At 42.8% G+C, this 14720-nt stretch overlaps 1 protein-coding gene across 4 annotated transcripts; it reads left to right on the top strand.

Moving 5' to 3' along the window:
* The first annotated feature begins 5422 nt into the window (after positions 1–5422).
* On the top strand, positions 5423–13361 carry LOC120309687. 4 transcript variants are annotated; one of them, XM_039347183.1, is made up of 13 exons: positions 5479–5569; positions 6841–6890; positions 7303–7475; positions 7665–7814; positions 7971–8143; positions 8359–8475; positions 8750–8823; positions 8929–9034; positions 9130–9225; positions 9693–9776; positions 10047–10128; positions 10811–11627; positions 11746–13361. In XM_039347183.1, the coding sequence occupies exons 2-12, from the start codon at positions 6877–6879 to the stop codon at positions 10834–10836; spliced, it is 1095 nt and encodes a 364-aa protein (XP_039203117.1). In that variant the 5' UTR covers positions 5479–5569; positions 6841–6876; the 3' UTR covers positions 10837–11627; positions 11746–13361. The 4 variants fall into 4 exon arrangements, with proteins under 4 accessions (XP_039203116.1, XP_039203117.1, XP_039203115.1 ...); XM_039347182.1 differs by lacking the exon at positions 6841–6890 and having other exon boundaries at positions 5423–5569; XM_039347181.1 differs by lacking the exon at positions 5479–5569 and having other exon boundaries at positions 6626–6890.
* Positions 13362–14720: the final 1359 nt, after the last annotated feature.

Genomic DNA, 14720 nt, shown 5'->3' on the forward strand with positions numbered 1-14720 from the left:
TGAGCTGTAGGGTCATGAATTAAGATTTGGGTGGCACGCCAATTTATGCCACAAAAAGGTTGAAGGAAACGTTGATTTCAACAACCATTTTGTTAGATGTGCCATCCTAAGAGTTTGAAATAAATACCAAATAAGGTTCTCTGCAAACATACCCCTTTGGTGTCGTCCCATGAAGCTTTGTGTTGTTTTTTTGGAAAAGAATTGGTGGTGAGGCTAGACCAGTGGACTTATGGTCAAATAATATTTTTCAGTTATGGTAACTCCATCCTCAAATCTAAAGAAGAGTTGCAATTAGAAGGCAGTGTTGGCCGTTGATTTATATATTCACAGTTGAAGGAAATAATTAGATTTTTAAAAATCTATGGATTTCATTTTGTAAAAGATGAATTGCAAATTTTGTTGTGTAGTAGTGATTAACTTATTATTGTGAAGGTTTACAAATTGCTATTGAATTTGTAAAGCATTGTATGATTCAGTGGGCAAAGAATCTTGGATATAATTAAATGCTTCAACAATGGGAATACATATGGACAAAAGTTTTAAATTTTAAATTATAGCATAAAAGAAAATTTTTACAAGATGATATACTACTGGTATCTAACACCAGACAAATTGTCAAGAATGTATAATGGCGTTCAAATGAATGTTGGAAATGTAAATGTAAAGAAGGAACATTTTACCATTTATGGTGGACATGGCACAAAGAAAAGTGTTGTAGGATTCATTTCTTAATACAGAAGATTCTTAAAGTGAATATCAAGAGAAATTCAGAGACTTTTCTCTCAGCCTGAACAGATAAAGAACTTGAAAGAAATGGAACTTTGATGTTATATATGCTGCCAGAGGAAGAATAATTCCACAAAAATGGAAGGATACTTTGATTCCCACAGTGGACAACTGGCTGCAAAAGTTGATGGAGTTAAGAAAGACACTAAATGAACTGCTTTAATTAGAGAAAAGAACACAATTTTGTTTCTATTGGAAACCTCTTTTGGACTTGTGCTTTGTGCTTCGATGGACTTTGTAATAACTGAAATATGGTTTTTGTTGAACTCTTGCACTGGCTAACTAACATGGAGTTTTTTTTTTTGTATTTTAAATTTGCTTTTTCCAAAGTATGACTCATAAGTTCCCATAAGCCTTCACTTTCAGAAAAATGCCTCCCTTTCAGAGACGGGGACTGGCAGGAGAGCTTTCCATGCACTGCAGACCACAGTCTCCCTTTCAGCTGTTCTGAAGCCTCCGTGATCAAAGCAAAGATTCAAGCTCAACCTTGGGAAGAGCTGAGAATGTTTCTTACCCAGACACATTTAGAGGTTTTCCCTTTGCAAATATTTCTTTTACGGAGCATGCAATGCTCTTTTCTATGGCTGTGCTCACATATTATTGGATGCTTTAATTTCTGTTATTTTAACTGGACCCATGACTGTTTGCTTTGAAGTTCTTTGTTGTGCTAATATAAAAGTCAATGTAAACCATTTTAACAAAGTTCCCCCTTTTCATACGGAGCCCCCACTTGATCAAACTCCCTTATAAAATGCTTTTAAATCATTTTCTGACTCGTTTGTTTATTGGAAAAGCACGTAGCACAAGGCAGAACTTCTGGAGCCAGATTTGGCAAACAGCTTGAGGTGGGAAAAAACTTTGAATTTGGGTTTTGCTGTTAGATAGTTTGTTGTTGTTTTAGCAGATCTTATTATATCAAAGAAAAAGTACATCCAGAGCCTGTGTATGTCTAGAACCTAGAATAACAGGCTTGGAAGGGCCCTTGGAGGTCTTCTAGTCCAGTCCTCTGCCTGAGCAGAAGGCTTGCAAACACGATCCAGCTGAGCTCTCGGAGGTTTCCTCCTGGGGAATGACCTTGGAAAGTGGGGAAAGAGATGCTTCTAGACACCCCAACCGGCAACCGGATCACCTGGATCACCCGGAAGCAGTGAAGAATGAAGAATGGTGGCCCAACAGAGGTTCTTCTCTCCTGCACCCGATTGTCACCAGATGCCTTCAGACAGAGGGAAGCCGAGAGAAGCAACTGCCTTGTTCATCCAGATGAGCTCAAGAGGGACGTTTCCTCCAGATTCTTCCTTCCTTGCAATAGGAAGACCCCCCCCCCCCGTCCTCCAGCATCCTCCATCTCTCCACCCTCGGGGCTCTTCAACATACAACAGTTTGTTTACAGGCCGCTTGAAGTTACAAGGTCACTGAAAAGAGTGGCTTCTGACTGCTTTTCACACTTGGTACCATTAGAGAATCTTCATGGTCAGGTGATCCAAATTCAGACACTGGACAACTGGCTCCTATTTATGACAGTTGCTCTGTCCCAGAGTCACGTGATCATCTTTTGCAAGCGTCCCAGCTGGCTTCTGATGAGCAAAATCAAGGGGGGAAGCCAGAGTTGCCTAACAAGCACACGATTCACTTAACAGCTTCTGACTCACTGCACAACCACAGCAAACAGGGCATGAAACGGGGCATGACACATTTAACAACTGCCTTGTGCTCTATTGTCATAAATAGAAAACTACATTTAAAGCAAATTTTTATATAGAAAAGTTTGTACCTAGCTATCTGGAAGAAGCCATTCGTGTGTCATAAACACAATATGAATTCTTTGCAGATAGTTCTCAACTTATGATTGGTCACTTAGCAACCATTCAAAGGTACAACGGAGCCCAGAGCCACCCATGACCCAGATTCAAGGTTCTTTGCAGCTTCCCATGGTCACATTATAGAGATTAAGAACATTTATGTTGGGGGGGAAAGGGAAGGGAAGGAAGGGAAGGGAAGGGAAGGAGTAGAGTCACTTTGATTCAACTGAACATATGTTCAATCACACAAGAACATCCTGTGATGAAAGAAACTGAGTGGAAAATTGTACTTCTGGCTTGAACTCATCACTTTTAACCTTGGTTTGGTTTTATATTACTGGACATGTTTCACAGGAAACTGAGTTTATCAAATTTCAAAGGTGTTTCCTAATTCAGAGGTTAAGGATGCTAAGCGATCCTCCTCAATTGGAAAGTAATCAATCTACACTTTTAGCAGGTATGAAAGGTAAAACTGCTCTAGAACACTTTTGCCCCTTATTTACCTTTCCTAAGAGGATCACAAATGGCATTCCCACCTCTGGAATCTCCCAATCCCCTGAGAAGGTGGCTACACTGGGGAAGGTTACCCAGAGCCCAGCAGCCCTTCTGAAGACTACTCACATGTCAGCAGCCATCTTCACTCAGATCACTGAGAGCTGAGAGTAACTGACAGTTGAGCTGGATGGATGACATCATCAAACCAGTAGAATGCCCAAGGAGATGATTATGACAAGCCTCCTTTGGGATCCTATCAAAGATCATTTTCTCCACCATTTCTACACACACCAATGCCAGACCAAGGTCTCTAGGAACCTACCAACAAAGCACCAAAGCTGCCTATTTCTCATCTTTTGCCACAGAAGGCATGGCTCTTTGGTTGTAGACTCCCTTTTCATACCAAAGCTCAACTCAGCTAACTGACTCAGCAAGAGTCACTTATATAGTTGTTGGTCAGCTTCCATTCCTATTCCCTTTGTATTGCCATGCTGTGTGTTTTTTTATTTGTCCCTATATATATATATGAGCCAGAAGTGTGTGGCTCTGACCTAATTTCCTGGGTTTGTTTGTTTATATCCCACCTTTATTACTTTTACAAATAACTCAAGACAGCAAACAAAGCCAACAAACCTTCCTCCCCCCTTCTTCCCCACAACAACAACCCTGTCAGTTGGGCTGGGCTAAGAGTGATTGGCCCAAAGTCTCCCAGCCAGCTTTCCTGGCTAAGGTGGGACTTAAACTCACAGTCTCCCACTTTGTAGACTGGTGATTTCACCACAAGGCCAAAGTTGGGTTTGTATAATACATGATGTCATGAGACGTACGTGTTTGGCTTCCTTTAACAAAAAGAAAACAGAGTGCTGAACCATTTGTCGGCTTAAAGCCAATGTTCTCTCTGGGTCCTTTTCTGACCTGCCGAGCCCTTTGCTGTCCTCCCGGCCCAGCTTTTGGGCTGAGCCCTGCCTTTTTCCTTGAAGTAATATGCAGCCATATTACTTCAATGGCAAGGCTAGCAAGAGAAACAAGGCCTCAAAAGGGGCCATCTTTGAAATGGCGGAGGAATTCAGGCTGAGAGGGAAGAATCCAGGACCCCAGCAGGGAAGAAGAAACGCCTCATCAGGGGGCGTGAAAGCTGACTGAGGCCAGGAGAAAGAGCCTCAATATTGTGTAGTACCTTTTGTACACAATGACCAGACTGGTATAGTAAAACAGTGTTTATTAAGTCAGAACAGAACTGTCTAAAACCAGCAAAATGCCTGCAATTTATACTTTCCGCCTCTAGGGCATCAGCCAATTGCAACATAGCTCGCTCTCACCCAAATTTGAATTCTTAAAGTTTCCCTCCAAAACAGTAGGAGGTATATTAGTTTCACAATACATTACTATTGGTTCTTAATAATACATAACACTCAAAGTCGACTCAGTTAAAAAAAAATGAGGCAAAGGAGCTTAAAGCAGCGTTCAAGGAGGAAGGGGATAAATCAGCCCCTTGGATTCGGAAGGGCTTGGCAGGGACGTCCAAACAAAGCAATCAGCCGAGGAAAGGCTTGACTCCTCCGGGCTCAGGGCTTGCCCAGACCGCTAGTCGAGGGGCCGATGCTCTGTGGAAAAACCAGCTCAATCTGGCAAAAGCTCAGCAAGGTGCAACTGACTTTTGATTGGATCTGGCCAAGATGCAGGATCAGGGTAAAAGAAATAAGTGGAGAATCAGAGGAATCAGGCAAAAAACAGAAAAAGCTGCTTTAATGAGTATCTTATCTCAAGGCTGAACATTTGCCAGAGTTAAAGCTTTCAGTTCAAGGGTGTCCATAGATTCTTCTCTCCTTAGGACAATCAAATGCAAAAGCTAAGAAATACACTAATAGGATTTGTGAGCAGGAAGGTGAAAGAAGCTGGTGGACTAAAAGAGAAAAATTGGGGTGGGGATAAAGTCCAGGATAGTATTAGAGCCAGTTTGCTCTGGTGGTTAAGGCACCTGGCTGGAAACCAGGAGGCACTGAGTCTGAATGCTGAATGAGGCAATAAAACCGCTGGGTGACTTTGTGCCGGTCACTCTCTCTCAGCCTGACCCACCTCACAGGGTTGTTGTTATGGAAAAGAAGAGGAAGGAGGATTAGATATGTTCACTTCCTTCAATTACGAGGGCAATTCAGAAATAAACCTCCATTTCGTTATAAATGACAGACACTTGCAGATACAGATCTTTTATTATACACATTAGAAAACTACATTAGTTGTAATTGCTCAGCACCAACTCTGGGCTATGGGGGGGGCTCTCTTCTGCCAAATTCAAGATGGCGCAGAGACAGATCCCAGGACAACCCACTGAGAGCCACTTCCTCTCTTCTGAAGCTCCTCCAACCGCTTTGATGGGATCCCAAGGGAGGCCTGTCATCTCCCAGAGATTCTATTCAGTTGATGATGTCATCCATCCAGCTCAACTGCCACTTTCTTTGGGCGATCTGAGGGAAGATGGCTTTCAAGAGGTAAAGAGGTCTTCAGAAGGGCTGCTGGGCTCTTCTCCAGTTTAGAGCCAACTTCTCAGAGGATTGGGAGATTCCAGGGATGGGGACAGCCCTTTGTTGTCCTCTTAGGAAAAGGGACCTGGGGCAAATTTGTTCCAGAGCAGTTTTATCTTTAATTCCTTATTGGCGCTAAGAAACTGGGTTGGTTACTCCCCAACTAATCAGGATCGCATGGCATACTTAAGCTCCAAATTAAGGAAAATTTTAAAATTTGAAAACTCACATGGTTGTGGAACACATTCAGTCCTGTACAACCAAACCAAGATTAAAATTAATAAGCTCAACTCAGAAGCATTATTTTTCCACTCTGCTTTCTTAAATCCAAGGGATTCTGGAAATAAATCACTAAACCTGCCTATTTCTCATCTTTTGCCACAGAAGGCATGGTTCTTTGGTTGTAGACTCCCTTTTCATATGGAAGCTCCACTCAGCTAGCTGACTGAGCAAGAGTCAGTGATACAGTTGTTGGTCCTATTTCCTTTGTATTGCCATGCTGTGTGTTTTTTTTATTTATCCCAATATATATAAGCCAGAAGTGTGCAGGCAGCCAAAAATGCCAACTCAATCCGAGGTTGCCTTAAGAAAGGGATAGAATCAAGATCATATGAAGTATTAGTATCACTTTATAAGGTCTGAGTAATACCCCTCTTAAAATACTGCATCAGGTTTTGGTCACCCTATTATAGAAAAGATGTAGAGACTCTGGAAAGAGAGCAGAAAAGAGCAATAAAGATGATTAGGGGACTGGATACTAAAAGACATGAAGAAGGGTTCTACTCGTGAGGGACTCAGGATGTGTACTTAGGATTTTAAGTTCTCACAGATTGAACAAACAAGAGAGACAAATGCAACAAACCCATTCTGTGTGACTCAGGAAAAAACATGTCAGCTGCATCTAGTTGAAAGTAGCTGTGCTCCAGCATTCACTATTTTACTGTGCTCCACCAGATAGATGGTTTTAATCAGCATAATAATATAATAATCAATGTAGTCACCACAAAACTCTAGGCCCGAGCTTCCATATGAAGAGGCAGTCTACAAGCAAAGAGCCATGCCTCCTGTGCCAAAAGATGAGAAATAGGCAGCTTTGGTACTTTGTTAGTAGGTTGCTAGAGATCTGGGCTGGCATTGGTGTGTGTAGAAAAGGTGGGGAAGGTGAGCTTTGATTGGATGCCAAGGGAGGCCTGTCATCTCCTGGGGATTCTATTCAGTTGATGATGTCATCCATCCAGCTCAACTGTCACTTTCTTTGGGCGATCTGAGTGAAGATGGCTTTCAAGAGGTAAGGAGGTCTTCAGAAGGGCTGCAGGGCTCTCCCCCATTGTGTAGCCAACTTCTCAGAGGATTGGGAAATGGGAACAGCACTTTGTTGTCCTCTTAGGAAAGGGGGACTGGGGAAAATTTGTTCCAGAGCTCTTTTACCTTTAATTCCTTATTGGCGCGAAGAGACTGGGTTGGTTACTCCCCAACTAATCAGGATCACAGGACGTACTTAAGCTCCAAAATAAGGAAAATTGTAAAATATCAAAACTCACGTGGTTGTGGAACACATTCAGTCCTGTAAAATCAAACCAAGGTTAAAAGTGATGAGCTCAACCCAGAAGCATTCTTTTTCCACTCTGCTTTCTTAAATCCAACGGATTCTGGAAAATAGGCTTCAGTTCTTTCCTTCCATTCCTTTTTCTCTCTTCTAGAGCCTTCTTCAAGTTATTTTCCTGCTTGCGGAGGAAAACAAGGAAGGTGAGCCTTCCAGGGGCTGACGCTCCCAGTTCTCCAACCTGCCGACTGGAGGACAGCACCAAGACTCCTGAGCGAAGAAAAGTCTCTTTTGTCGTTGATGTGGAGCTCCATAAAGTGGAGCGATGTGGTGAGTAGATGCTCAGAGATGGGCTGGGACCCTGAGAAGGAGAAGAAGCAGCTCTTTAGGAGGGGATTCCTCCATGTAGAGATAGACAGGTGGTCCTTGACTTACAACAGTCCATGGAATGACCGTTTCAAGGTATAATAGCACTGAGAAAAATGACATGATCTTTTTTCACACTTACAACCACTGCAGAATCCCCACAGTCACATGATCGAATTCAGACCCTGACTCCTAATTATGACGATTGTAGTATCCCAGGGACTTGTGAACACTGTTTGCAAACTTCTGACAACAAAAATCAACAGGGAAGCAATGATCCAATTAACAACAGTGGCAAGGAAGGTAATAAAATGGGACAAAAGTCAATTAACAACTGTCTAATAGGGAGAATCAGGTCACAAGGGGAAGAACACTGCAAAGATGAGCCAGGTCTTGGAGGGTTTTCTTCATCTGGGGGAGACCTAAAACTTTGCCGAGCACCTGCCTCTCCATTCCCAGATCTCCCCAGAAAGGACACGACAGAAAAGAAGAAGAAGATTTTCTTCAAGACAAAGGACATCAGAAAAGAAGAAAATACACCACGCCAGGCTTCTTGCTGCAGAAGAGACCGATGGAGGAGCCAGAAGATATGGGAAGAGGTCCATGAGAGGATGCACAAGACAAACCAACCAGTAGGTACCCCTGGGAATCAGAGGGTCCCATAGCTCAGCCTTTCTCCCAGGGGGGAATCCCAGTCTCAATGGGATTCAAACTTTTCCTCGGCATGGAGAGAGACTCAGAAGGGTTTCAACCTTCCCTTCTGAAAGGGAGAACCCGGGGGACTCTGGGGGCCAGTTGCCCAACAGCCTCCCCAGTTTCACAGCCTGACTCTTTTCTCTTGCAACAGGAGCGCAGTATCCTTGAAGGCCTCTCTTCCATCGCCACTCTGTTTCGGCTGAAGCGGAGGGGGCAAATGGCCGTCCCCGAGCCAAGGAACAAGAACCTCTACGGCCTGGCTGTCTTGGTAAGTCAGAGGGAGGCAGGGGGACATTGGAGGCAAGCAAAGCAGGACGGAGAGACAGGAGCAGTAGAGGGAGGGGAGACAAGCTTCGCCTGGACGGTCAAAATGTGGACTGTGCAAAGGGTCCTTAACCTGGGGCTAACCCTCCTTTGTACTGAGAGGGAAGCTGTAGCAGAAGAACAGGTGAAAAGGGGCTGGGAGAAATAGGAAGGGCTGGGCTGGAGCATCATGGCTGACTTTCCCTTCTCTGCTTCTCTCCATTCTTGATTCCTGCCAGGCTCTGATGGAGGACAACCATTTCAGCAGCTTCACGGCAGGACTAGCTGCAATGCTTGCAGTTTATGACATCAGGTCAGCCTTTTCTTTCTTTTACCTGCTATTCCCTCGGGAAAAATGAACCCCAGGGCTGTTCACTAAGGTGGGCACTGATGTCTCTCATTTCCTTTGATCTCGCAGCAAGATTCCTCCAGCCATGGACCCAAAAGTTGAGTCCCAGCTCCTGAACATCTTTGGGTCCATGTGGATGTCCTCCGTGAGCAACCGTGGGGAGAATATTGGAGAGGTACCACCTTCAGCAACACTTCTGGGAGTTCCTTTCTGATACTGGAACAGCTGGGAAAACCTTTCACGCGTCATCATCTCTGTCCTTCGTTTCAGGAAGAGAAGAAGCTGCTGGAGGAGACCTTTGGCCTCCTGCTCCGAGGCCTTCTGCAACAAGCGGCGAAAACGGAGCATTTAATTTTTATTTTGAAGGTAAGGGCATCCATGTCCCAGGGAAGCTGGAAGGAAAATTGGGCCCTTGCAAACATCCACCGAATCAGGTGATAGAACTCCAGTGACATGCTCCACTTGAACAATCTAAGTAGGGATAGTTCTTGAAGACAGGCATGAAGGAGCATGGGAATTTGGCTTTTCACAAGCGCTGTTTTCCAACATTCAGGGACCTCTTCTCAAAGAGGCCTCTTTAACTCTAATGCGGCATGGCCAGAATTAGAGATAAGAGACAAAAGGTGTCTATAGGGTCCTTTGCTGGAAATGCCATCCCAACCTTCCACCTTCCAAAGAGGCTGAATTTAAGACGTTGGGAGGAGCCATAGAGGGAGAGGGCCGCTTTGAAGACCTGAAGAACGTACCCTAAATTACACAGGTGTGTTTGACCATGAGATCCCCGAGAATAGGAAGTTCTCAACAAAGGTAATTTTTTTGCTCCAACTCCACAGCACTTTGAGAAACACAGCTGGCAATGCTTCTCATCTGCCTGGAATCAGCTGCGCTGCTGTGGAACCCATAACAGTAGGATCAACGTAGGTAGAAAAATGAAAATAAGATTGCAAATTTTGGGTCCCCCACTGTTTTTGGGACCCCATTCTCATATCAACCCTCTCTCTTAGGAGATAAGGGCAGGGGGGCAAGGGGTTCTTTTGCCTTTCGTTCCACTTGATGGTGGACTAGGGAATCCCTGGACAGGGTGTTTTATAGCTGATGTTTGTATTGATGGGCCGAAGTGAATAGGGGGAATGACTCAGCAAGACACTTTGGCAACAGTACAATGGCCTTCTTTCTTTCTCTTCCAGCTCACTGAAGCCCAGCGGGCCTTTCCACACTTTCCAGTACAAATTGCGATGGCTGGATATGAGGACAGGTTCATCAATGAAGGTAACTTTCTTTTGGAACATTAAGGTGTGTGTGTGTGTGTGTGTGTGTGTGTGTGTGTGTGTGTGTGAAGGTATCAGCACATGAAAGGAAGGACAACAGTTCCCCCCCCCCACGCACCTGGTATCCCAAATGGGGGTTTAAGTACTCCTCAACTTTCAACTGATCATGTAACAATTATTCAACCTTAAGACAGTGGGGAAAAAGGCACTTGTGACTCATTGTCAAAGCTACAACTGCCGCACCAACCCTGCAGTCCTGTGATCGCATTTTGGCACTTGGCAATCAGTCCACACTTAAGAGCAGTTGCAGTGTATTGCGCTTATGTGTGCATATTTTGCAAAGTTTGTTGTTGTTGTTGTTGCTTTCTGGGCAAAAAAAAAGATGAGAAAACTGATCTTTGGATAATCTGGATTTGGATTCATGACCACATTATTTACTGTAGGACCACGTGATTCTCTTACCAACTATTATAAAAAGGATCGTAAAATTGGCCAAAATTCTTGACTCAATTATTGTCATAAGTCGAGGACTACCCTTATCTGGTTTCCAGCAACGTAGACAAGAGCTTAAATTTCAACAAATTTGTATCCTTCAGGTGTTCTCATTGTGCTGATAGGCATGCGCTTCCCTTCCATTTGACACCTTCCTTCCTTCATTTGTCTCACCTTTTGTCCCCATGCAGGAGACCTAACAATAGAGGAGCTCTGATGTCTTCACCCCCTGCCGCCCTTGGACACTGAAGGGTGGATGGAAAGGAGCTCCACTCTATCTGAAGGAAAGTCCCTTCGTTTCTCCCATCTAGTATCAATTATTACACCCTATTGTTGTGGAAAAACCACAATACTTACACCAGAAGACAAGAACAGGCTTTATCTGTGCACAATGGTTCAGAGCATTCGCATGACAAATTCTGAACCCTGGGCTACATTCTTATAGTATTAGCCACCCACGCCTTAGCTTTAGGGTGGCTCTTATCTACCTTTGACACACTAAAACAGAGAAGTTTATATCTTGAAGCTACATAAGGAAAAAGGAGAAGTTCACACAAACGGTTGTCTTACCACACCTCTCTACACGGGTAATATCTTACACCATCTGGGACTTTCAGTTGACACTTCTTGTAAAATGGTTTCTACATAGCATGAACACCTCTTTACAATAATGACACACAGGTTATATTATTTTAGGTTACACTACACATCCAAGCTTAATATTATCTATTACTTAAAACAGCATCCAGCATTCCTATTAAGATATATATTTTTATGAACTTTTTCCTGACCACCTCACTATTGTTATATTTGCTCTGTTCTATTCTTCTGAACTTAAAATACAGTAAATTCTGATATTTCTGCTTTCAGGTTCTTGGACCGCCTCATCCCTTCAAGAACGGATCTCTCAGCTACTGAAGGCCACCACTGATTTTGGAAGATCGCGAGGAGGCTACTCGTGTTGTGGAGCTGATACAAACTCTCATCTGTTTTTGTGTGCTGCAGCAGGTGGGTGATGTGGAGGGTAGGACTAAGAAATGGTTCACTTTCTGCAAATGTGGCCTTTTCCTCTCTCGAGTATAGGATTCAAGTGGTTTTTTGCAATGTGGTTTTTCCCTCTTCTTAGGATGTTGGGACAGCAATCAACGCGGCGCCTTGAACTCACCTACTTTCTTCGACTGTTGCCAACTGGGCCATCCTCTCTCCAGGCTGGAGGAACCATGAAAGAGCCTGCGATTCCACAGGCCCCACTGACGGATGGACTAAGAGATTTCATAGGGAAGCGTCAGCCCTTCCAGCTAATGTTTCTGGCATCTATCTGATATTTATATATCCCCATTTAGATGGCACCCATTTAAGAGAAACACGAGATAAAGAAAACAGAAATTCAGCAAAAAGGGCTACACAAACAGCATCTTGCAAGTCTTAAACTACAAACTTCCTACTACTACCTTTTGCTACTGGATCCATTAAGGCGGCTGCTTCCTACGTTTGTTTCTCCGACCTTTTCAGTTACTGGGGGCTCCTCCTGACACATCCCATTACCCTAATTTAAGTTACAATAGGATGTTCAATTTCTCATTTCAGACTGATATTCTTCTAATGCGCTTCTGTACAGTATGAGGAATGTGATGAGTCATGTACTTTTACTATCTTATCAAAATCTAATATGGTGAACTACAAGGAAAATGAAAATAATGGGAAAGGAAAGGAAGAAAAGAGAAAGAAAAAAGGGAAAAAGAGAAGAACAGAGAAGAAAAGAAAAGCATTGAGTTACATCTTCTTTTGGAGCAGTAGAATAAGCAATAAGTTACCAGCTCAACTTTTTATGTCACCAAATAATATAGTTAAGGTGCCAATGGGTGAAAGCAATCCATACATCAGAGCAAGCAAAGATTATTATTGATGGATTCTTAACTAAGCTATGTCAAATCCAAAAGGGTGCGAGGCCAGGAAGCCCCTCATCTCCCCTGCTGTTTAAATCGGGGTTGGAAGTTTTCAATAAGGATATTAAGCAACGTAAGGAAATCTCAAGTATAAATCTTAAAAAGGAAGTTTATACATTCATTTGCTGATGAGTGATTTATCCAGAAAAAACACTATAGAATATTTGAGAAAGAAACTAAATGACTTTGGAGCTTTAGTCACCTATAAAATAAATGTTAGTTAAGAATATGGCTTCTCAGGACTATGAAATACAACATAAAAAGTCAGGTTTTAAGTTGAAGAAAAAGGTGGAATACCTGGTTTTACATGGACAACAAAATTCAGAATTGTTTCTAAATGATGCTGAGCCTTTTTGTCAAAAAATCTAATATGAAGAACCAGAAAGAAAATAAAAATAATGGGGAAAGAAGGGAAGAAAAGAGAAAGAGGAAAAAGTGTAGGAAAAGGGGGGAAAGCAAAGCGAGAAGAGTGGAGAGGAGAAGAGAAGAGAAGAGAAGAGAAGAGAAGAGAAGAGAAGAGAAGAGATGCATTCAATTACAACTTCTTTTGGAGCATTAGAATAAGCAACAACATACAACCTCAACTTTTTATTTCACAAAATAATATGTACTAGGGGCCAAAACAGTTTTTAAAATGGGTCAAAGCCATTCATACATCAGAGCAACTAAAGATTATTACAAAAAAATCTAAAATGAAGAACCAGAAGGAAAATAAAAATAATGGGGAAAGAAGGGAAGAAAAGAGAAAGAGGAAAAAATGCAGGAAAAAGGGGGAAAGCAAAGCGAGAAGAGTGGAGAGGAGTGAAGAGAAGAGGAGAGGAGAGGAGAGGAGAGGAGAGGAGGAGAGGAGAGGAGAGGAGAGGAGAAGAGGAAGAGAAGAGAAGAGAAGAGAAGAGAAGAGAAGAGAAGAGAAGAGAAGAGAAGAGAAGAGAAGAGGAGAGAAGCATTGAATTACAACTTCTTTTGGAGCATTAGAATAAGCAACAACATACAACCTCAACTTTTTATTTCACAAAATAATATATACTAGGGGCCAAAACAGTTTATAAAATGGGTCAAAGCAATTCAGACATCAGAGCAAGCAAATATTATTATTGATGGATTCTTAACTAAGCCATGTGAGATCCAAAAGGGTGCGAGGCCAGGAAGCCCCTTATCTCCCCTGCTATTTTAATCGGGGTTGGAAGTTTTCAATAAGGATATTAGGCAAGATGAAAACTTTACAAGTATAAATCTTAGGAAGGAAGTTTACAAACTGACAGCATTTGCTGATGAATTATTTATCCAGAAAAAAACACTATACAATATTTCATAAAGAAACTAAATGACTTTTGAGCTTTAATCGCCTATAAAATAAATAAACAGAAAACAACCATGTTTGTTAAGAATATGACTTCTCAGGACTATGAAATACTAAATAAAAAGTCAGGTTTTTAAGTTGGAGAAAAAGCTGGAATACCTGGATTTACATAGACAACAAAATTCTGAACTTTTTCAAAATAACTTTCAGACTTTTTGTCACAAAAGTAAAAAAGACTTATTAGGATGAGATAAATTGCAAATAACTTATTGATGTGATGACCCAGGGCCCCGCATGAAGGCAAAGCAGTCGGCTTGCAAGAGAAAAAGTCCTTTAATAACTGCCAATGTTCCCCAAAAGCTCCCACATATGCTGGCAAGCCTTCAGCCAAAGCACACATGCAACTTCCTTTCACCTGCCTCTGGATGAAGGCAATTTCAATACAGCTGGAGAAGTATACAATGTCCTCAAGGCCAGACAGATAACAAGAAAACAAAACAGAAACTTAATGAGTCCTTTGAAATCTCAGCTTGCCTGCAGTCTGCAAGGAGAGACTCAGAATGCAGTCTGTGGTCATCAAGCAGGAAAACAGCTGGTCCGGTACTCAAGGTGTCCAGGTTAAACAAAGACAAGAGCACAATTCACAACTGTCCCAAGATACCACGTTTGTTCCCGGCAAATGCCCCACTCCACAGCATCTCCTTAAATCTTCATCCCCAGGCGTGCCTTGTGGAGTGGGGCAGGCCGCTCTCCTCCCGAGCAATTGTTCCTCCATACTTTGTTCTCTCCTCCTCTCTGCTCTCCTTGCTCTAGGATCAGGTGGGGGGAGAGCTTGCTCCATGCCTGAACTCTGCC

This window comes from Crotalus tigris, unplaced genomic scaffold (genome assembly GCF_016545835.1).
Source record: "Crotalus tigris isolate CLP2741 ecotype Arizona unplaced genomic scaffold, ASM1654583v1 scf7180000018054.62985, whole genome shotgun sequence".
Taxonomy (NCBI): domain Eukaryota; kingdom Metazoa; phylum Chordata; class Lepidosauria; order Squamata; family Viperidae; genus Crotalus; species Crotalus tigris.

What these genes read in the sequence shown, in the direction of transcription:
- LOC120309687 (XM_039347182.1), top strand. An exon ending in CCCATAACAGTAGGATCAAC is followed by an intron (nt 9,777 to 10,046) that starts GTAGGTAGAAAA and finishes TTTCTCTTCCAG; the next exon opens with CTCACTGAAGCCCAGCGGGC. An exon ending in GGACAGGTTCATCAATGAAG is followed by an intron (nt 10,129 to 10,810) that starts GTAACTTTCTTT and finishes GTCCCCATGCAG; the next exon opens with GAGACCTAACAATAGAGGAG.